Here is a 22,802-nt window from a genome sequence, read left to right as displayed (position 1 = left end):
AATTGTGAGTTATAATATTTATTAAAAGTGTAAATAGATTTTTGTCAAAGACATATTTGGCTTCTTTTTCTCTTTCCTATGAAAAATGTTATTGCATATGGGTAATTTAGAAGTAATGAAAATGCCTTACTTGTAAAAAGGGGGATGTAGAAGTTAGAAACTAAGGATACTATGTTACCCCAAAAGCAAACATTTCTTCATAGAATTGATATTTTACTAAGAAGTTCTTATATCTGTGATATCATTACAGAATGCTGTAATCCTAATAGCTCCCTACTTACCTTTTTTAATAATACAGTCTTGCTGGGTACTTCATGCATTTAGTTCTTTGAAGTTCCATAATGAGCTCAATCTACGAAATGCAGTTGAATTAGCAAAGAAGAGCCTGATTGAAGATAAAGAGATGCCTGTCAAAGTTGAAGCTGCCCTTGCTCTTCAGTCCTTGATTTCTAACCAGATACAAGGTAAAGCCAAAATACCTTTTGGACGTTTTCTCAAATAATTTCATTTACTTTCTTCCCTAATGAAGATGCATCTCCATGTCTGAGGGTTCAGGGTTTGGAATTCTGAGGTTTTACCCTCTCAGAATTTTGTAGGAATTTATTCTTGTCCTTTTTAGGTGTTCCTATTGACTATAGTTTTTAGAATTTTAGGTTAGGAAACATGTTAATCATTATGGGGCCCTAGGATGGGCTGGGTATAAAGAGACCTGGGCCCAGTTTTGATTTTGCTCCTAACTTGCCATGGAAACCTGGGCAAGGTGTGTGATCTGTCAAGGCTCAGGTTTCCACATAGGGGAGTTGGACTGAATGACTTCATGATTCCTTTCACCTCTGGGATTCTGATTCCCCTAGTTTTGAAAGTAGCAAGTAGTATTTCTAGTGAGGTATAACAGATGTCTCATTTGTTCAGAGTGTTCTGATCAAAGTTCAAATAAACCTTTGAAAGTAAGTTCAGCTTTATGAAGAACATGAACGTAGTTTGCCTCTATTCAACAGTGTTTCAGTGGGAGGATTGGATATTGTACACATGGCAAGGGAGGGTGGTAGAGATGGCCTGGGGCAGGGAAGGGGCCCCATCAGTATTCAGGATAGTCTTCGTGTACATGATTTTTTATAACTTGTCATGAGAACTGATTCATGTTTTCCAAGTCATTCTGATGACCAAGTGTATGTATAATTAGAATTTCTCAGTGGGGGCTATTAGTATTTTGGGATAGTTTCTGCACAGGACAGTTCTCTCCTGTGCAGAACTTCTTATCCTTATATTACTCTTGGGAAATTGATATATTGGTGAACATTATTTTGGTACAGCTTTGTAACTTACCACAGAGCAAGTGTGTATCTAGAACCTGATTTAGGTATTACCCTGGGTCACTTGACCTTGTGACCAAGTTAATTCCTTTTATCATCTGGGCATGGTAATTTTATTACTTTTGTTTGTTTTATTGAATTAGCTAAGGAATATATGAAGCCACATGTGAGGCCTATTATGCAGGAACTGTTGCACATTGTTAGAGAGACAGAAAATGATGATGTTACTAATGTCATCCAGAAGATGATATGTGAATACAGTCAAGAGGTAGCCTCAATTGCTGTTGATATGACCCAACACTTGGTAAGACCGGGCAGTTTTATGTTAATTTGGTTTAGAAACCTTGAGTAATCTAAATAAACTCCAAAATATGGAGTTCAGTTTTATTGTACAGTCATGTGCTGCATAACAACATTTCAGTCAATGACAGATTGCATATACGATGGTGCACTCCTAAGATTATAATACCGTATTTTTACTGTACCTTTTGTATGTTTAGATACAAATAATTCCATTGTGTCATGATTGCCTAAGTATTCACTACATTAGCAAACTGTACAGGTTTGTGGCCTTGGAGCAATAGGCTATGCCATCTAGATTTGCCGAAGTACATTCAATGATGTTCAAGCAAGGATGAAATTGCCTAACGACACATTTCTCAAAATATATCCATGTTAAGCGACGCATGACTGTAACTGAAATATTGATAAAAAATTATTCTGATATTTCTATAGTTCATTAGACTTTAATCACATTTAGGATAATTTCTTTCATCTAGAATATTCTGAAATTTTATAATATGTGCCTTCTAAAGTTTTAATTTCTGGGCTTTGAATCAGGAAGCTCATTTCCTTCAGTTTGGGGCAATTTATTGTTTTACTTTTTTGATAAATTTCTCCTATTTTTTTTTCTGTTCTGTATTTCCTGATGTGGAGAATCACATCTGGACTGTGTCTCTAATTTTTTTAAAAACTTTTCCTCCTGTTTTCCATGTCTGTTTTTTTTTTTTTTTTTTTTCATTTTCTAAGTGATTCCTTGACTTCTCAGTCTTCTATTGCATTTTTCTTTTTACTATTACTTGATTTCACTTGTCCTAGATTGTGATTTTACTTGCTTAGTGACAACCAGAAGTTAAATATTAGCTCTCTGGATATAATAGCTAATGTAAATAGCTATATTTAAAACATGACAAGTTCTGTTATTTTAAGAAGAGAGATGATTCAGTCAGCAAAGTGCAGACTTCAAAGTTTGAGTAATGCAGACTTCAGATGTGTGACACTGCCATTTTGCTAACTTTTATAAAGCAGGGACGTAACAGTACTACTAATTGCGGAATACTTTAATGTTATTTTCATAGGCTGAGATATTTGGCAAAGTTCTTCAAAGTGATGAATATGAAGAAGTTGAAGACAAAACAGTAATGGCTATGGGAATTTTACATACCATTGATACTATCTTAACAGTTGTAGAAGATCATAAAGAGGTGAGATTTCTTTGTGGTTTATGATATAATAGTAGCATTTAACTGAAATTTATGTGATCAGTGGCCATGAATTTTGAAGTCTCCACTTTTAAATTGCTACTTAGTTATGTTGCTAGGCTTTAAAAATTGCCCTCACGTTTTATAGAAACATATTAAAATGACTGAGTAACATTATAATATTACATCATAATATTTGTAATATAATGTAAATATTATAAAGTATATAGTACAATCCTTTATATTAACTTGAGTTCAGTTAATCGTATCTGCTATGTGCCAGGCTAGGTTCTTGGGGAATACCAAATTGAATAAGAAATGAGCCCAGCTTTCTGGGAACCAACAATCTAGAATTCTTGGTAGAGAGTGACAGCAGTTCAATCACAGTGGCAAGTGTTAGGTAATGGAACAGAATTCTGATATAACAAGTACTGTAAAAATGGAAAGGAATAAGTGAAAGAGCTGAAAAGCATATTTACTCAACTGAATTCCAGAGTGTTATTGGGATAAGACTTTATAGAGCTATTTATCTAGTGCTTTCACATCCATCAGCTGATATGATCTTACTAGTGCCACCATGACATAGCTAGCACAGGTAATGGTAGTCTGTTTTGCAGAAGCGGAAAACAAAGTTCAGGTGGATTTAAGAAACTTGCTCATGGTCCCAGAGCCAGTAAGTTGTACATTTGGGTTTGTAGACAGACCATATTGATAATGTATCAGTTTATCCCCATTTAAAACCTACAGCTCCTTCCCAAGTATCCCATGGCCTCTCCTTAACTCAAATTAGATTTTTGTTCATTGCTTCTGTGAGTGCAAGTTGACTTGTTTGGCACTGATGGCAATTATTGTTTTACAAGGTGAGCACTTAGGAAGCAGGTGCTAGTACTACTTTTATTTGTTTATTTAATTTTTTGAGACAGTCTCACTCTGTCACCCAGGCTGGTGTGCAGTGGCATGATCTTGGCTCACTGCAACCTCCACCTTCCAGGTTCAAGCAATTCTCCTGCCTCAGCCTCCCGAGGAGCTGGGACTACAGGTGTGCACCATCACACCCAGCTAATTTTTATATTTTCAGTAGAGATGGGGTTTCACCATGTTGGCCATGCTGGTCTTGAACTCCTGACCTCAGGTGATCCACCCGCTTCAGCCTCCCAAAGTGCTGGGATTACAGGCGTGAGCCGCCATGCCTGGCTGCTGCTACTATAAATAGCATTGTTAAACCATGTAGCTGTTGGTTTTTTTTTATTTTTGTGGTTTTTTTTTTTTTTGAGACAGAATCTCGCTCAGTCGCCCAGGCTGGAGTGCAGTGGCTCAGTTTCCGCTCACTGCAAGCTCCGCCTCCTGGATTCACGCCATTCTCCTGCCTTAGCCTCCCGAGTAGCTGGGACTACAGGCGCCCGCAACCACGCCCAGCTAATTTTTTTGTATTTTTTTATTAGAGACGGGGTTTCACCTTGTTAGCCAGGATGGTCGCGATCTCCTGACCTCGTGATCCGCCCGCCTCGGCCTCCCAAAGTGCTGGGATTACAGGCGTGAGCCACCGCGCCTAGCCGTAGCTGTTGGTTTATCCTGTGTTTATGACGTGCCAATGGAAGCTGACTTGGTTTTTTTTTTTTGTTGTTTATTTGTTTGAGACAAGTCTTGCTCGGAGACGAGTCTTGCTCTGTTGCCTAGGCCGGAGTGCAGTGACACAATCTCAGCTCACTTCAACCTCGGCCTCCCGGTTCAAGTGATTGTCCTGCCTCAGCCTCCCGAGTAGCTCGCCTGCCACCACGCCAGACTAATTTTTGTATTATTAGCGGAGAAGGGGTTTCACCATGTTGGCCTGGCAAGCCTGGAACTGCTGACTTGAAGTGATATGCCCGCCTTGGCTTCTGAAAGTGCTGGGATTATAGGCTTGAGCCATTATGCCTGGCTGACTTGGTTCTTAAAAATGGCTTGATAAGGCCGGGCGCGGTGGCTCACGCCTGTAATCCCAGCACTTTGGGAGGCTGAGGCGGGCGGATCACGAGGTCAGGAGATCGAGAGCATCCTGGCTAACACAGTGAAACCCCGTCTCTACTAAAAATACAAAAAATTAACCGGGCATGGTGGCGGGTGCCTGTAGTCCCAGCTACTTGGGAGGCTGAGGCAGGAGAACGGCATGAACCCGGGAGGCGGAGCTCGCAGTGAGCCGAGATCGTGCCATTGCACTCCAGCCTTGGGGACAGAGCAAGAGTCTGTCTCAAAAAAAAAAAAAAGGTTTGATACTCTTCTGGACTAGTCTTCATTTGCCTAAAGGGCTTAATTTTTATTTTCATTTTCATTATTTTATTTATTTTCATTATTTTATTTTTGTGTCCTTCTGTATTGAAACTATATGGTCCTCTTGGTAACAGTGAGATGTTACAAATTAAATTACAAGTAAATTTAAGGGATAGTTCTTTTGTCTTATACTTAGGACTTGTATTTTAAATTTGAAGAGACCTTAGAAATCACCTCGTCCAGTTTTCATAAGTGTGTGTGTGGCGTAGTAGAATGAGCTGCAGGGATAGTTTAAAAACAAAACAGCATCTTTCTGTTTTTATTTTTTCTCTTGATATTAAATTTATTTTGAATTCCAAATAATGTTAAAGGGACAGGTGAACTTATTGTGATTATCAAGAGAGGCATGGGTGAAAATTGAGGCACACTAATATAGCATCCTTACCTAAAGACAAAAAAAATCTAAAGCCTTCAGCTAAATGGCTTTACCAAGGCCATGAATAATTACAGGCAAAACCAACTGGAATCTTGGTCTCCTGACCAAGATTTTGAGCTTTAACTTATTAAAAGCAAACTTTGAAAACAATATTTCCTTAAAAGGAAAAACCACATTTATGAAACACTGACAAATAGTGTATGAAACACAAAATTGTGAATCTAAAATAGGTGCTTAAGCATATGCATTTTTGTTTAATGGTTTTAAGCATATTGACAGTTTTTTAAAGTGGGAAATTTTGGATCATTTGAACCTTAAGACAGTAGTTTAAGTTGAATATTAGAATATACTTGGCAGTTGAAATAGAACATTTACATGAAAAATGTAACCCGTCATGGATTTTAACTTATTTTAAAATATTTGATACAAACATATGTTGAAAAATTCAAAAGATGTGAAAAGAAAATTCAGTGAAATTTTACCTTCTCACTCAACGCCCCAGCTATCTAATTCTCCTCTCTGGAAGTAGCTATTTTTTTCCTTTTTTTTAAACCAGGTTTTTGGGTCCTTCTAGAGATTTTTCTGTTAACATACAAGCAAAAAGTGAATGTGTATATTTTTCTTTTACGAAAATGATAGCATGCTATACACAGTTTTTATTTGCCATTTTTAACTTAATATATCTTGGTGATCCTTCTATGTCAATCAGTAAAGTTATATATTTTTAATGGTTGCTTAATATTCCCTTGTATGATGTGTCAAATTTATTTCACCAGTCCCGGTTTAGTGGATATAATTTAACTGTCTCTCGTTTAATGGACATTTGATTGCTAGTAATCACAAACATTGCTGAAATGAATGAATGGCCTTTTATGTGTCATTTTGCACACATAATATGTGTGAAGGGTAAATCTCATGAAGTGGAATTGCTGGTTTGCATCGTGATTTGTATGGGTAAGTTTGAAGGATGTTGCCAACTTGTCCTTCATTGTGTGTACCATTTACACTCCAGAAATCAATATACAACAGGGTCTTTCTTCCCAGCCCCATAATTGTGATCATTGCCAGTCTTAATAGGTCAAAATTGTTAATGTTGCACTTGGAATTTGTACTCTTACCATGTATTATAATGAACATCTTTTTATAAACACAGGCAAAGATTATAAAAAAAGAAACACATTTGTTTTCTACTGTATTTCAATTTTTAAAAATTCACTAATTTTATATAAGGGGAATTTGATCTTTGTGATACCATGTGAAAATATTTCACTCATTTTTTTTTTACTTCCCCATGCCCCATGCAAAATTCTTTAATTTTTTAGTCAGATGATTTCATTCTTTTCATTTCTTATTTCTGGGCTTTGAGTCACTTTCCCTTTTCAGGATTATACAAGAATTCTTTTTATTCTTTTTTTTTATGGTTTATTTCTTCACACTGAAATCTTTTATCTATTAGGAATTTATTTTGGTATAAAATATATGGTAAGGAACTAATGTAAATTGTTAAGTTATGGATTTTACCCCCATTTCTGTCAGTCTATTTTTCAAAATTTTCTGATTATTCTTGCATGTTTAGTTTTTCACATGAAGTTTAGAATTGTCACGTTACCATCTCAAAAATGTCTTGTTGATATTTTTATTGGCACAATATTAAATTTATATATTAATTATGATAATTTTAAGCTTAATATTTAAAATTTATCTTTAGATTACCCAGCAGTTAGAGAATATCTGTCTACGGATCATTGATCTTGTTCTGCAGAAACATGTAATTGGTAAGTTCAAAGGTTAAATAAAAAGATAAATTGAAAAAATTTTAAAAATTTGAACTCAAAAAAGTATAATTTTAGCCCTTCAGATTTAACAAGATGGACAATTTTGAGAAAGAGAAGCATAATCACTTTAATTTTTGGATGTCCTTTCTAGTGTTAAATATCTGTATTTTCATTCAGAGATAAAAAATTATACATCCAATGAAGAATTTTTGGTTTTAGAATTTTAAAGGACGGTAATTTTAAATTGTACATTGCTAGAAATGAACTGGGATGAGGTTTAGGTGAGGTTACCTTAATCTGTGATTGAAAAATGTTTAATAGGCATTTTTTAAAATCAGAAATGTGAAATGGCTGGGCACCGTGGCTCACACCTGTAATCTCAGTAGTTTGGGAGGCTGAGGTGGGTGAATTTCTTGAGCCCAGAAGTTCAAGACCAGCCAGTGCAACATGGTGAAACACTGTCTCTACAAAAAATAAAAAAAATTAGCTGAGTGTGGTGGCATGTGTCTGTGGTGCCAGCTACTCAGTAGGCTGAGGTGGGAGGATCACATGAGCTTGGCAGGTAGAGGCTGCCATGAATTATGATTGTGCCACTGCACTCCCCCTGGGCAACAGAGTGAGATCCTGTCTCAAAGTATGAATTAATTGTCCTACTATCTATTATGGTACCTGACTTCTGAGTAGAATCAGTAACTAATGCTAGATGTTACAAGCTGATGGGAATTTTGTAGAGGAGGTGAGTCTTCCATCATATTCAAGCATTTTGAAGATGCTAGCCCCACGTCATGTGGGTGTGAGAGAGATGCAAGCTGTGTAGTACTCAGATAGAAGGATGCAGGAAAAGCATGTCTCTGATTAAGAGCAGTTGTCTCCAGGCTTTTTATTGTTCACTCTGTTAGTAAAAAGTTGAGCATGCACTGCTAATATATGTGAATAATATTTGAAGAGTACTTGAATATAACATGGTAGATATAAACAGTGGGATACTATTCAGCCTTAAAAAGGAAATCCTGTCGTTTGTGACAACATGGGTGAACCTGGAGGACATTATCCTAAGTGAAATAAGCCAGGCATGGAAAGACAGATACCACAAGATCTCAAACTCATAGAAAGAACAGAATTTAGTTAGCAGGAAGTGGAGGGAGGGGAGATTTTGGTCAAAATTGTGACCATAGTTAATAACAATGTATTATATACTTGAAAATTGCTAAGAGTAGATTTTAAGTGGTGTCACCACAAAAAGGTATGTGAAGTAATGGATGCCAGATTTAGTCATTCCACGAAATACACTTATTTCAAAATGGTGTATAAATCATAGATACAATTTTTATTTGTCAATTAAAAAATAAATATTTTTAAAAAGTACATCTTTTAGTAAAAAGACCAGTGGTTGCCAGGGCTTGGGGATGGGAGAGAGGGAGGGATGAATAGGTAGAGCACAGAAGTTTTAGGCAGTGAAACTACTCTGTATGATACAATAATGATGAATACGTCACTATACATTTGTCAAAACCCTTAGAATGAACAATGCAGAGTGAACCTTAATGTAAACTATGGCCTTTAATAAAGGATTTCTGAAAGTTCTGTTTTGGCTTATTTCACTTAACATAGTGTGTTCATCTCTGTTGTTGCAAATAATAGGATTTTCTTTTTTTTTTTAAGATGGACTAGTACTCCATCATGTATATATACCACATTTTCTTTATCTGTTCATCTGTCAGTGGACACTTAGGTATTTTCATATCTTGGTTATTGTGAAACATGCTTCAGTGAACATAGGAGGGCACATTATCTCTTCAAGATCCTGATTTTAATTCCTTTGGATATATACCCAGTACTAGGATGACTTGATCATATGATAGTTCTATTTTTAATTTTTTGAGGAACCTCCATACTGCTTTCCACAGTGGCTGTTTTTACTCTCTCACCAAGAGTATACAACAGTTTCCTTTTTCTCTACATCCCCTCCAGCATTTAACTTTCGTCTTTTTTGATGATAGACATCCTCGTAGATATGATGTGGTTTTGATTTGCATTTCCCTGATGATTAGTGATTTTAAATTTTTTTTGTATACTTGTTGGCCATTTTTATATAATCTTTTGAGAAATATCCATTCAGTTCCTTTGCCCATTTTTAAGTTGGGTTATTTTCTTTCTACTGAATGGTTTGAGTTCCTTATATATTTTGGATATTAAATCTTCATTTGATATGGATTATAAATATTTTCTCTCATTTTGGAGGTTGTCTGTTCTGTGAATTGTTTTCTTTGCTATGCAAAAGCCTTTTAGTTTGATGTAATCCTATTTTGTCTGTTTTTGCTTTTGTTGTGTGTGCTTTGGGATCATATCCTCATATCAAAAAAATTAAAAAAAAATCATTCCCCGGACCAGTGTTCCAAATTTCCATGAAGCTTTTCCCCTGTGTTTTTTTCTAGTAGTTTTATCATGTCAGATTTTAAAGCTTAAGTATTTAATTAATTTCAAGTAGATTTTTGTATATGGTGTAAGATGGGATCTAATTTGATTTTCTGCAAATGGATATTTAGTTTTTCCAGTGCCATTTATTGAAGAGACTGTCCTTTCTCCATTGTGTGTTTTTAGCACCTTTGTTGAAAATTAATTGACCCTAAATGGGTAGATTTACTTTTGGGCTTTGTATTAGGTTCCATTGGTCTGTGTGTCTGTTTTTATCCCAGTGCCATGCTAGAACTTTTAGAAATTCCATATTTAGATAATTTATTTTTCAAATTATTTTCTTACATAAATTATTTATCAATATTTGTAATTTCCATTTTATTTTGCTAGCTTTTGAATATATTAAGTTCTAAGTAATGTTAGAGAAACTTTAATCAAGTTTCCAGGGTGAACACTAGTTTTTATAAGAGGAAAAACCTTTCAAGTGAGAATTCTTTGCTCAGTGGTATAGTAGGAACTATTTGAAATTTTTGTTGAGATTTGTGTTTCCTGGCTGTACATGTAGATATAATTTACTTTTGACTGAGGATAATGACATTTGTGAGTATAAGAACATTTCCTTTTGACTCTTCTACTTTATAGTGGGTCTTGTCTTGATTAACTTGAAGAATACTGTACGTTTTACAAGTTGTCAATGTAAATTGACAAAATACTGCCCAGTATATAGTTGTTAGTAAAAGTATAAATTTGAGTTAGGTAGATACTTTAGTCTGATATAATTAAGCTCTCCAAAGAATACTATTAATTATTTGTACATTTTAAATCCTCGACATAAAAGGAATGACAATCTATTCCTTCTTGTATCTATTTCTAATACAGTTTTATAAATACAGATTATAAAATAGAAAAAACTTTATTTTTTCAATAGTATAAGAAAGTTTAGTGAAAACAAATTTTTGCCTTGCCTTATTGAACAGTGGGGCAGATCTTGGTAAGAAATGGAAGGAGACAGATACATAGCCGAAGATACAAATACCGAGAAAGGGAGGCTTATGAGTACATTGGATAGAGGAAGACTCTGTGTGCGTAGGTAGTCTAAACCCTCCTCTGTGTGGTCTTTGTTTTAACTTTTGCTATTTCCTAGCATTCTAACTAGAGATTTTCTTTCTTCTAGAATTCTATGAAGAGATTCTTTCCCTGGCATACAGTTTAACCTGCCACAGTATTTCCCCTCAAATGTGGCAGCTTCTAGGTATACTATATGAAGTGTTTCAGCAGGATTGCTTTGAATACTTTACAGGTATGGCTTTGACCATATAAAATTTTTGCTTTTCTGTGTCTAGATATTACTTCCTGTCGACACCTGAAATAAAAACACATATGATTCCAATATTGATCAGAAAACGTTTTTATTTCCCGGTCACATAAAAGCTGGGGCTATTGTAGCAGTGTTTTTCAGCCCTAGGTATATGGGCAGAGGAGGTAGGCTGTATTTCTTATTGAGTCTTAAGTTAGTTTATGACCAGAACATATATCCATATGTTAATTTAATAAGTATCTTATGGACACCAACTATATTCCAAGCCCTATTCTAATCTTAGCAATCCAGCAGTGAGCAAAATAAACAGGCTTTGCCCTTTTGAAGCTTACATTCTAATGGGGATGATGGGAGGGTAGGGAATCACTCAGACAAATGAGCAAGAATCACTCAGACAAATAAGCAAGAAAATATAAAATATGTCAGATAGGGATGAGTGTGTAGTGGAGAAAGGGAAAAAATTCCGCACAATTACTCCATAAATAATGAGCATCTTAGTCTTTCTGCTCCACATTTTCCCCATCTATAAATACACATCAGACTTATTGCTTTCATTTCTAGCCTTTTGTGGTTGCATGGGAAGATACTAATGTGTGGGTGCTACAGAAATATGATTTCAGTGGGAATAATTTATTTCTATTCCTGTCACTCAAGTCTCATTGGGATTTTGATTTTTTTTCAGACATGATGCCTCTCCTGCATAATTATGTGACAATAGATACAGATACCTTACTATCAAATCCAAAACATTTAGAAATTCTTTTTACAATGTGTAGGAAGGTAAGCATGTCCTAATCTATTGTTTCAGTGGTTCTTACTAATGTTTGCCTGTTTTGCTTCAGGATACTTTTTCAGTTTGTTTCTTACACATTTAGTTCTGCATTATCTTCATCAACATATATTTTTTCATTTGTATTTTCAAAAGGATCTTTGGGATTTGAAAGTTTCATATTGCGTGTCGTGCTTATGAATGTTTGCCACTTCTATATCTGTACTTTTTATTTTTTGTTTTTTCTTTTGGACATGAATTTTCTACTTGATTAAAGTGCTAGGAAAATTAACCACACATTTTGTTAATCAGTGACAAATGGAATGATCTTTTTTATTTTTTAATTTAATGTATATATTGGAAGTCACTAGATGTAGGTAATTTGAGCATAAACAACATAAGATAAAAATTATAATAGTTGGAAAAGCATCATTTAACAAGATAATCTATAATCTACAATCTACATAATGGCTACTGTTATCCTTATACACAAACATGATTGTCTACCATATTGTCTTTGCCACAAGATAGATTTGGCCCAGTATTGGTTATCTTTTGGGATCTTTGGCTAAATAATGTTTTTCTTCTCCTTTAGGTAAATAAATAAGTAAACACACACACACACACACACACACACACACATAAATATGAAACTGAAACTATATTGCATAAAACTGGCAGGCAGATTTTATAAAGCTCAAATAACCAGAAACCAAAAAGTTTGGCTGTAGAGCTGGGAGTGAAATAGCTAGTGTACAACCCCCCCAACACACTTTTGTTTTCCTCACTAGAACGGGTGTACCCAAAATCTGGTAAGAGCTCTGCAGTGATAATCAGTAGATCTGGTTTAGGTCTAGGTCTCAGTTCAGTTCTAGAGAGTCAGGGAAATTTTGGGAAGTCAGTAAGCTGCTTCAGGTATAAAGTGAAGGGGCTGAACTGTGAGTTGTAATGATTCATTTACCTCTGTGGATAACCCATGTTGTTAAATCATAATCACCGGGCAGTCTTCAGTTTTCCCTGTTAGAGAGGTAGCTGATAGAGAAAGAGGGAAAGAAAACAAGTAAAACAGTTCTGTGTATTCCATTAGTAATTCACAGCTTCCCTGTATATTTGCAGATATAGTAAAATTGATATTCACAATGATTTCGTTATACTTATCAAGTAGTTAAAATATATTTCATATTCTTTTATGAATATGAAATACTAGTTTTAATACTAGCTAATATTTGTTAAATTCTTATTGTATACCAGCCATTTTCTAAGCACTTTCTATAATATTAACCTTTATGACAGTATGAGGAAGGTATCACATTTGTATCAAAAGGAAACTAAGACATAATTTCTTGCACTGTGCCTGAGGTTAGGAAATAGTTGTAATCACATAGCTACTATGTGTTGGAGCCAGATTTGAACCTAATCTGACTCCAGAGCCCATTTAAAAAATTACAAGATACATTTTTGTTTTCTTTCCTTTTGGCAAACCAAAACAAATGGTCCCCAAGTAAATGCAATTTTGAGAAAAGGGAGTAATTATTTTTCTTTCTGTATCATACGACCCTGTGAAGTAGGTTCTTTTATTCCCATTTTATAGATGGGGACAGTCAAAGAGGTTAAGTAACTTTTCTAAAAACACAGCTAATAAGTGGAAGAGCTGCGGTTTGAACCTAAGCAGCCTAGTTCCAGAGTCCATTCACATTTAAAAGCTAGACTGTGATATGCTGTCCTAGAGATAGCATTTTAAATTTATGTAAATACAGTTGACTCTTGGCTTTGCCTGATATCTGCTTATCATTCAGCTCACTATTTTCCAGCTTCCAAAATGTGTATTGCTGTTATCTCTACTTTTTTCTGTCTTTGTATATATACATCTTTAAAATCTTTTTATTGTCATTTTGATAGCATTTTGGGAGAGAATGAAGTTAAATGGGAATGTTAAATCTGTCAGAATTATCTGGAATTTCTTAATTCATTTTTCTTAAATTTTATTTTTCTAGAAAATCATCTAATCTGAGTTTTTAAATGTAAAGAATATAGTGTTCTTTATAGTATTATTTCTAATCTGTCTTTTGTCTGTATTTGTCTCTTTCCTAATATTTGTAATGTTTTGCTTTTTTTTTTTTCTTCTTAAAAATAACTTATCTAAAAGCTGCTTACTTCATTAAGTCTTTTTTTCAATGAATTTGCTTTTGGTTCTCTCTGTTACCTCTTTTTGTCTATATTTTAAATTTCTGGCCCACCCTTATTTCTTTAAGTCTGTTCTTTTTCTTATGTCTTATATTTGAATCATTAATTCTTTTTACCTTAAACAATTTTTAATATAAGCATGCTCTAGGAACATTTTTGGGAATCTTATTATAAGGCAGTCATATTCCACATTTTGTGTATGAACATGTACATTGTGGAATTGTTTATAATAGTGAAAATACAGAATTAATAGGGGAACTGTCTGATAACTTTGTTATATTCACCTACTGTCATATTGTATAGTTATAAATGGTTACAATGTCCGTGAAAAATATTCCTAATTATTAAGTTCATGTTGGAGAATTGAAAGGTGTGTAATATGAAATTATGGTGGTTATGAAAAACATGGGTTCATATAGACCAGGATTCAAAAGGAACAGAAAAATAGTTTCATTGTTTAATAAGAAGATTATTTTGTTTTGGTTTTGATTTCATTTTGTAGTTTTGGTGCCTTTAAAGGGAAGCTTCATTTATCTGGAAAATTAGCTCATATAGTCTACTTTATTAATCCAAGGTCAAATAAGTGAATTATTGCTCCTTATAAGAAATGAGATGATAGATGGAATTTATTTTGACCATTCTTCTTTGGGTTGGTGAGGTAAACTTGCACAGCAAGCAAAGCTGTGGTTCCTATGGCTGAATTTATATGGGACATTTGTGCATGTGGACTTGATTAACCTCTATGCAGTGCCACTTGTTGCTGAGCTAAATTGTAATTACTGCAGGTACTATGTGGAGATGCAGGAGAAGATGCAGAGTGTCATGCAGCTAAACTTCTGGAAGTCATCATTCTTCAGTGCAAAGGAAGGGGAATTGATCAGGTAATGTACGTCTGGAAAGTGCCTTACTTGATGGTTACATTTGAAGTTTACATGCCTGCTTGACTTCATTTATATTATGATGAAAAATGGAAAGGACAGCCTATAGATTGTGCTTTCTGGTGCAAATCCTGTTTAAATGACAAAAAGAGCCAGGTAGTTTGGAAACTGTGCCTTGTATTGTAGCTGAAAAAGGTATGCACAGAAAAATACGTAATAATGTAAGGGGCGGAAATGTGTAAATTCTACTCAGTTGGAGTCTCAGAGATTTCATGTTCCCTTTGTTTTTGTGTATCCTATTTAAATACTCCTAGGTATCTTTTCTAACCAGAAATTAAGGCACTATAGAAAAAAATATTTCTTGACCATTTTAAAAGGCTAAATTTTATACTTTATATTTTTCATAAGTTATAAATTTTTAATCTTTTTTTCAACAAGATTAATGCAATTTTTGATACTATTGTGGTATGTTCAGTAACTAAGAAAAATGTTGAAATATTCAAGTAAAATTGAATTTTTCTTTTCTATAAGTTTTGCTTTATGTATTTCTTATAATAGTTTTGAGATATAATTCACGTTCCATACATTTCATCCATTTAAAGTGTATACGTACATGGTTTTTAGTGTATTCACAGAATTGTGCAACTGTTTCACAATTTTAGAACATTTCATCACCCCTCTCCCAAAAACCTCATTAACAGTCACTTGCCCCAAGCTCTGGGCAACCACTATGACTTTGTCTCTATAGATTTGCTTATTCTGGGCATTTGATGTAAATGGAATCATCTTATATGTGGTCCTTTGTGACTGGCTTCTTTCACTTGTCATAGGTTTTCAAAGTTCATCTGTGTGGTAGTGTGTATTGGTACTTTATTTCTTTTAATGCCAAATAATATTTCGTTGTATGGTTAAATCACATTTTATCCATTCATCAGTTGTTGGTCATTTGGGTTATTTTTACTTTTTGGCTATTATGAATAATGCTGTTAGGAACTTTTGTGTACAAGTTTTTGTGTGAATATGTTTTCATTTCCTAGGAGTGGAATATGGTCATTCTGTGTTTAATCATTTGAGGGACTGTCGAACTGTTTTTAAAGCAGCTGCACCATTTTCCATTCCTACAGCAATGATAGAGGGTTCCAATTTCTTTGTGTTTTTGCCAGCACTTATTTCATTTGTGAAGTAGTGTCTCATTGTGGTTTTTATTTGCATTTTTATGATGGCTAATGATCTTGAGCATGTTTCATGTACTGATTAGCCTTTTGTATATCTTTTTTTGGAGAAATGTCTAATCGGATCATTTGCTCATTTGTAATTATTTGTCTATTTATTGAGTTGTTGGAGATCGTTATATATTCTACATTGAAGCCTGTTATCTGGTATCATTTGCAAAATTTTCTCCCAATTTGTCTTGATGGTGTCCTTTGAAGCACAAATGTTTTTAATTTTGATGATGTCCATTAATTTTTTTTAAAAAATTGCTTGTGGTTGGTGTCTTTTTTTTTTTTTTTTTTTTTTTTGGAGACAGGGTCTCATTCTATCACCTGGGCTGGAGTGCAGTGGCACAGTCTTGGCTCACTGCAGCCTTGACCTCCAAATCCTCCCACCTCAGCCTCTTGAGTAGCTGGTACTGCAGGCACGTGCTACTACACCTGGCTAATTTTTGTAGAAAAGTCCTGGGACTACAGGTATGAGCCACTGTGCCCGGCCGTTGTCACATTTAAGAAACATTGCTAGCTCCAGTGTCATGAAGATTTATCCTCTTTTGTTCTAAGAGTTTTATAGTTTTTTTCTTACATTTAGGTCTTGATCTATTTTGAGTTAAATTTTGTACATAGTGTGAGGAGGGGGTCTGCATTTTAATTCTTTTGCATGTAGTTATGAAGTTGTTTCAGCACCATTTGTGGAAAAGACTATTTTTTCCCCGAATTGTCTTGGCATTCTTGTCAAATCAGTTGACTATAATGTGAGGGTTTTTTCTGGACTCAGTCTATTTGATTTATGTACTTATCTGTTCTTATTCCAGTACTGCATTGTCTTTATTACTTTAGCTTTGTAGTAAGTTTTGAAGTCAGGAGGTTTGAGTCCTGTAACTGCATTCTTTTGTGAGATTGTTTTGGCTAGTCAGGGTCCGTTAAATTTTCATACGAGTTTTAGGATCCGTTTGTCAATTTCAGTAAATTAGCCAGCTGGGATTGTGACAGGCATTGTGCTGAATCTGTAGATTAGTTTGAGAAGTATTTCTGTTTTAAAAAGTCTTTCAATCCCTGAACATGGGGTAACTTTCTTTTATTTAGGTTTTCTTTAATTTCTTTCAACAATATTTGGTTGTTATCAGAGTATAAGTTTTTCAATTCTATTCCTAAAATATTTTTATATATTTTCTTTTTGACGCTACTGTAAATGGAGTTGTTTTATTTTCAGGTTTGTTGCCAGTGTATAGAAATATAATTGTTTTTGCATGTTTATCTTGTATCCTGCAACCTTGCTGAACTGATTTATTAGTTTTAATGGTGGTTTAGTGGATTCTTTAGGATTTTCTGTAAACAGTATCATATTATCTACAAATAAGAGTTTTACCTTTCCAGTTTGGGTGCCTCTTATTTTTTTGACTAATTGCCCTGGCTAGAAGCTGGAGTGCAACGTTGAATAGCTGTGATGAAAAGAGACATCTAATCTTGTTCCTGGTCTTAGGAGGGAACACATTCAGTCTTTCACCATTAAGTCTGATGTTACCTGTGGGCTTTTCATATATGCCCTTTTGTCAGATTCAGTTCTTGACTGTTGCTAACTTGTTGCTTTTATCATGAAAGGGTGTTGAATTTTGCTGAATGCTTTTTTTTGCATCTGTTGAGAGGATCATGTGGTTTTTGTCCTTTTAGAATAGAGATGTATTGCATTAATTGATTTTCAGATTTTAAATCAAACTTGCATTCCTGGTATAAATCACACTTTTCAAATATGATCTCTGTATATATTTCTAGATTAAATTTCCTGGTAGTTTTTAAAAAGTATTTTCGTGTCTATGTGCATAATATGTATTGATCTCTAACTTTCTTTTCTTGTGATGTTTTTTATCTGGCTTTGGTATCAGAGTATTGTTGGACTCATTAAATGAGTTGCGAAGTGTTCATCCTTTCTCTTTGTTCAAAGAGTTGTGAAGAATTGCTCTTCTTTTTTAAATGTTTGGTAGAATTTAGCAGTGAAACTATCTGGGCCTATTTTTATCTGTGTTTTGTTTTGTTTTGCTTTTGGTGGGTAGTTTTAAATGGCCAGTTCAGTCTCTTTATTTGTTATAGATCTATTCATAATTTACATTTCTTTTTAAATTCATTTCAGTAGTTTGCATCTTGGAATTTTTCAACGTAATTTATCTAATTCATTGCATGTGGGTCATAGTATTTCCTTGTCTTTTTGTTTCTGTAGGTTCCATAGTAATGACCCTGTTTTGTTCCTGGGTTTAGTAGAGTCTTCTCTCTTTTTTTCTTAATTGACTAAAAGTTTATCAATTTTGATTTTTTCAAAGAGCTAACTTTTGGTTTTGTTCTCTGTTTTTGTTTTCCATTTCATTAGTTTCCACTCTAATCCTTGTTTTTTCCCGTCTGCTTGTTTTTCGTTTAGTTGTTCTTTTTCCAATGTTTTAAAGTAACAGGTTAGATTATTGATTTGAGATGTTTGCTTACACTTCTTAAGTCCAGAATTTCTATTTGGTTCTCTCTTTCTCTCTCTCTCTTTTTTTTGTCACCCAGGCTGGAGTGCAGTGGCGCAATCTTGGCTTACTGCAACCTCCACCTCCTGGGTTCAAGTGATTCTCGAGCTTCAACCTCCCAAGTTAGCTGGTATTACAGGCTTGCACCACCACACCCAGCTAATTTTTGTTTTTTTAGTAGAGATGGGGTTTTGCCTTGTTGGCCAGGCTGATCTCGAACTCCTGACCTCAGGTGATCACCTGCCTCAGCCTCCCAAAGTGCTGGGATTACAGGCGTGAGCCGCCGCACCTGGCCTGGTTCTCTTTAACAATGCCTGTATCTTTACTGTAATTTTGTCTTTGAGATATTGTCTCATAGCTTTCTTTAACAGTAGTTTATTTTATTCTTTAAGCATTATGATGGCCGATTTGCTGTTTTCAAAGTTCATCTTTGTGGCGGGGCGCAGTGGCTCACGCCTGTAATCCCAGCACTTTGGGAGGCTGAGGTGGGTGGATCACCTGAGGTTAGGAATTCGAAACCAGCCTGGCCAACATGGTGAAACCCTGTCTCTACTAAAACAAAAATCACCTGGGCATGGTGGCATGCGCCTGTAATCCCAGCTACTTGGGAGGCTGAGTCAGGAGAATCGCTTGAACCCAGAGGCGGAGGTTGCAGTGAGCCGAGATCGGGCCATTGCGCTCCAGCCTAGGTGATGAGCAAAATTCCTCCATCTCCAAAAAAAAAAAACCAAAAAGCAAAGTTCATCTTTGAGATTTGTTTGGACCTGAGGGGGCTTGCTTTGCCTGTCTCCTTCCTTGGCCATCTCTGGTGAACTGCTGGCCCATCTTTTTGCTCTCAATAGAGCTTCCTATTATTTACTTACCACCAAAATCTTCATTATTTTTGAGAATGACTTCTGCCTACGCCCAAGCTTTATTGGGGTATTAGTGACAAAAAAAATTATGACCTTTCTAAAAAATCATAAAGTTTTACTGATATTTATTAAAAAAAACTTTTTTTTTTTTTTTAATGGAGATTGGATCTCTCTCTGTTGCCTAGGCTGGAGTGCAATGGTGCAGTCGTATCTCACTGTAACCTCAAATTTCTGGGCCCAGGTGATCCTCCCATCACCTGGGACTGAGTAGCTGGGACTGACTACAGGCATATGCCCCCATGCCCAGCTCATTTTCAAATTTTTTGTAGAGATGAGTTCTCACTATGTGGTTTTGGCTGCTCTCTAACTCCTGGCTTCAAGTGATCCTCCCGCCTCAGCTTCCCAAAGTTCTGGGATTACAGGTGTGAACTACCAGCTGTCCCCGACAGGTATCTTTGAAGGCTCTTTTTCCCCTTTGTTATTATGTACTTTTTAGGTGATACAGTGGAGGTGAAAAGAAATTATGATATTAACAAAATAAGAAGGTAGTAAAGCACAAGACATGAGTGGGGCTAAAGAAGTATTTAGTTCTGTTGACTGGATTTTGGAGGGTTCTGAGCTATAGGCTTTAATAATGGAAATGTAGGTTGGGGAGAGGTTCAGAAGACTATAGAATAAATCCGTACCAAAGACTTTAGAATCCATTCTCTATGCCAGAAGCCGTCAAGCTATGGCCTGTGCTGTACCACAACGTGGTGGAAGGTCAAAGGGGAAGTGGATATATGCGAAGGGGCAAAACCCAGGGGTGTCCTTGCTTTATAACAACCTACTCTCATGGGAACTAGTTCATTCCCACAAAAAGTAATTCAGTTGTGCCAGAGTGATAGTGAGAAGTCGCTCATTACATCACAACAGGAGAATGGCCCCAAGGCATTCATAAGGGGTTGACCACTACCATGACTCAAACACTTCCCACTAGGCCCCACCTCCCAAAACCTGCCACATTGGGGATCAAATTTCAACATGAGTTTTGGGAGGACAAACCATATCGAGACCATAGTAGTTAGTATTCAAGAATTTGTGTATCAGAAAGTTGAGGACACAAGGTGATCTCTCCTGTTAGTGAGGTTACCATTACAATGCACTCAAGTACAGCTGAAGGACTGTATTGATTGGCATTCAATTCCTCTAAATTTCCTGTAAATTAGTGATTACATTTAGTGTTGTCTTGGATTCAGGTTTGACTCACCAGGCTAGAGTGCAAATGGCACGATCTCGGCTCATGCACTTCATGGGTGATGGTGTGTAATTTTACTAGGAGGCACAGTATGTCTGGTGGTCTCTCATGATGTTAGTGTTGCTGATGGTGATCTTCTAATTCTGTCATTTCTTCTTTAGTAGGTGAAATATTGCTATAAAGGGAAATGTTTTCTCATAAATTATCAGGTTACTCTGAGAAACAACTTGAGTATTTCCCTTTATTTACCATTATTCAAGATAAGTTTCTTACCTAGCATTCTCCAAAGATGATCAGTAAAATGTTTTATTATGTTGTTTGGTGTTTAAAATTTTTAGTATCCTTATGAATGTATAGATCCAAATTTACTCTATGTGTTTCAGTGTATTTTAAGTATACATAGTTTCATTTTTGTCCCATGGGAGCCTCTTGAATTTGTCTTATGAGCCCTTTTAACCTGATTCTAATAGTCTTTGGTAGTTTCCTTGCTGTCTTGGTATGACTAGATATTCCAGGCTTATCTTATAGATGTCTCGTCCTAGCCTGGGAAATGGTATTCAAGACTACAAGCTGGGCACAAGGGATATTCATTGCCATACATATATATCTAAAACATATATATGTATAGTATATATGTGTGTATATGTATAAAATATGTACTATTTATATATCATGTTAATAAATTGATATATAATTAGCTACATATATACTAATGCATATTAATGTATATAACTAATATATCGCTATATATATTCATTGATATTGGATTGGTCATTGTTTCTACAAAATAGAGCCAAGAAATATGTTGTTTGGCTTTTTTTAGTCAATAAAACATTAATGTACACAGATAATTCTGTTTTTAATTTTAGATTTGGGGGGTACATGTGCAGGTTTGTTATATGGATATATTGTGTGATGCTGAGGTTTGGGTTTCTATTGAACCTGTCATCCAGATAGTGAACACGGTACCCAACAGATCATTTTTCAAACCTTGCCCCACTCTCTCCTTTACCTCTTTTGGAGTCCCCGTGCCTATTATTTCCATCTTTATGTCTCTAATACTCTAATATGCACAGATTTTTTTTTTTTTTTTTTGAGATGAAGTCTCGCTCTTGTACCCCAGGCTGGAGTGGAGTGCAAATGGCACGATCTCGGCTCACTGCAACCTCCATCTCCTGGGTTCAAGTGATTCTCCTGCCTCAGCCTCCCGAGTAGCTGGGATTACAGGCGCCTGCCACCACGCCCGGCTAATTTTTGTATTTTTAGTAGAGACGGGGGTTTCACCATGTTGGCCAGGCAGGTCTCAAATTCCTGACCTCAGGTGATCCTCCCACCTCAGCCTCCCAAAGTACTGGGATTACAGGCACCTGGCCACTGCGCCTAGCCACACACAGGTATTTCTAATTCAGATTCATGACTACATTCTTTATCCTTAACCTACTTGAATCTGTTCTGTATCTCCCACACCAAAAATTCTGGTTCTCATCTTAATTACTTGCTTCCTTTATCCCATTAATGGATACATTTAGTCTCAGACTAATTATACCAACATTATTACCAAGAAATGGTTACTACTGTTTGTTTTTTTTAGTAGCTCTTTTTATCTCTAAGATATGTTCATCTGTTAGCAATATACAGTGAAAATACAGTCAAATAATTAAATTTTAAAGTTATTAAAATAATCCTTATTTGGTTGATTCACTTACTTCAATTTATCTTAATTTTTAGAAATAGCTTAATTTGCACTCTAGCCTGGGTGACAGAGCAAGACTCTGTCTCCAAAAAAGAAAAAAAAAAAAAGAAATAGCTTAATTTTTTGGTAACGGATATGTGAACCATAGACACAGTTCTAAGGTCTAATTTATAAGACAAGGTATATTCAGAGAAGTCCATCTTGCACCCTATCCCTCTACCCTTCTTCTCCTTCTCCGTTTCTTCCCCTAGTTTTAGTTCATCCTTTCATTAAAAAACAAAAACAAAAAAAGATACTCTCTCCTTGCCTTCTTAGGTAAACGGTAGCATACTATACATTTTCTGTGTTGCCTTCTACACTAAGTAACATATCCTGCAGATCACTTGATAGTAGCATACAGAGATATTCTGCATTCCTTCTGCAGCTGCACAGTGCTCTAATTGTGCATTTACGTAGTTGTCCAACCAGCTTCCGTAATCGATTTTGTTTTAAT

General features: G+C 35.4%; 1 protein-coding gene and 1 long non-coding RNA gene across 9 annotated transcripts in view; one reads left to right on the top strand and one right to left on the bottom strand.

Annotated features, from left to right (window-relative positions):
* Positions 1-5,202, bottom strand: part of LOC129049093 (uncharacterized) — a 31,100-nt gene extending 25,898 nt beyond the window's left edge. For 5 of the 7 annotated variants that reach the window (XR_008511881.2, XR_008511883.2, XR_008511880.2 and 2 more), the window contains exons 1-2: positions 4,251-4,396; positions 282-385 (exon numbers count right to left, since the gene is read on the bottom strand). This is a non-coding gene — a long non-coding RNA (uncharacterized LOC129049093). Of the gene's footprint in view, positions 1-281; positions 386-4,250 lie in introns of all 7 variants that reach the window. The other 2 variants (XR_008511882.2, XR_008511884.1) reach the window with 1 other exon arrangement.
* IPO8 (importin 8) overlaps positions 1-22,802 on the top strand; it is a 67,212-nt gene that overhangs the window by 32,353 nt on the left and 12,057 nt on the right. For both annotated transcript variants that reach the window (XM_002823074.3, XM_009247588.3), the window contains 7 exons: positions 299-464; positions 1,457-1,617; positions 2,672-2,797; positions 7,186-7,252; positions 10,842-10,967; positions 11,668-11,765; positions 14,724-14,819. In XM_002823074.3, coding sequence (XP_002823120.1) covers positions 299-464; positions 1,457-1,617; positions 2,672-2,797; positions 7,186-7,252; positions 10,842-10,967; positions 11,668-11,765; positions 14,724-14,819 — 840 coding nt within the window. The remainder of the gene's footprint in view (positions 1-298; positions 465-1,456; positions 1,618-2,671; positions 2,798-7,185; positions 7,253-10,841; positions 10,968-11,667; positions 11,766-14,723; positions 14,820-22,802) is intronic.

The sequence above is a fragment of the Pongo abelii genome, chromosome 10 (genome assembly GCF_028885655.2).
Source record: "Pongo abelii isolate AG06213 chromosome 10, NHGRI_mPonAbe1-v2.0_pri, whole genome shotgun sequence".
Classification (NCBI taxonomy): domain Eukaryota; kingdom Metazoa; phylum Chordata; class Mammalia; order Primates; family Hominidae; genus Pongo; species Pongo abelii.
This window is presented reverse-complemented; position numbering and strand designations above follow the sequence as displayed.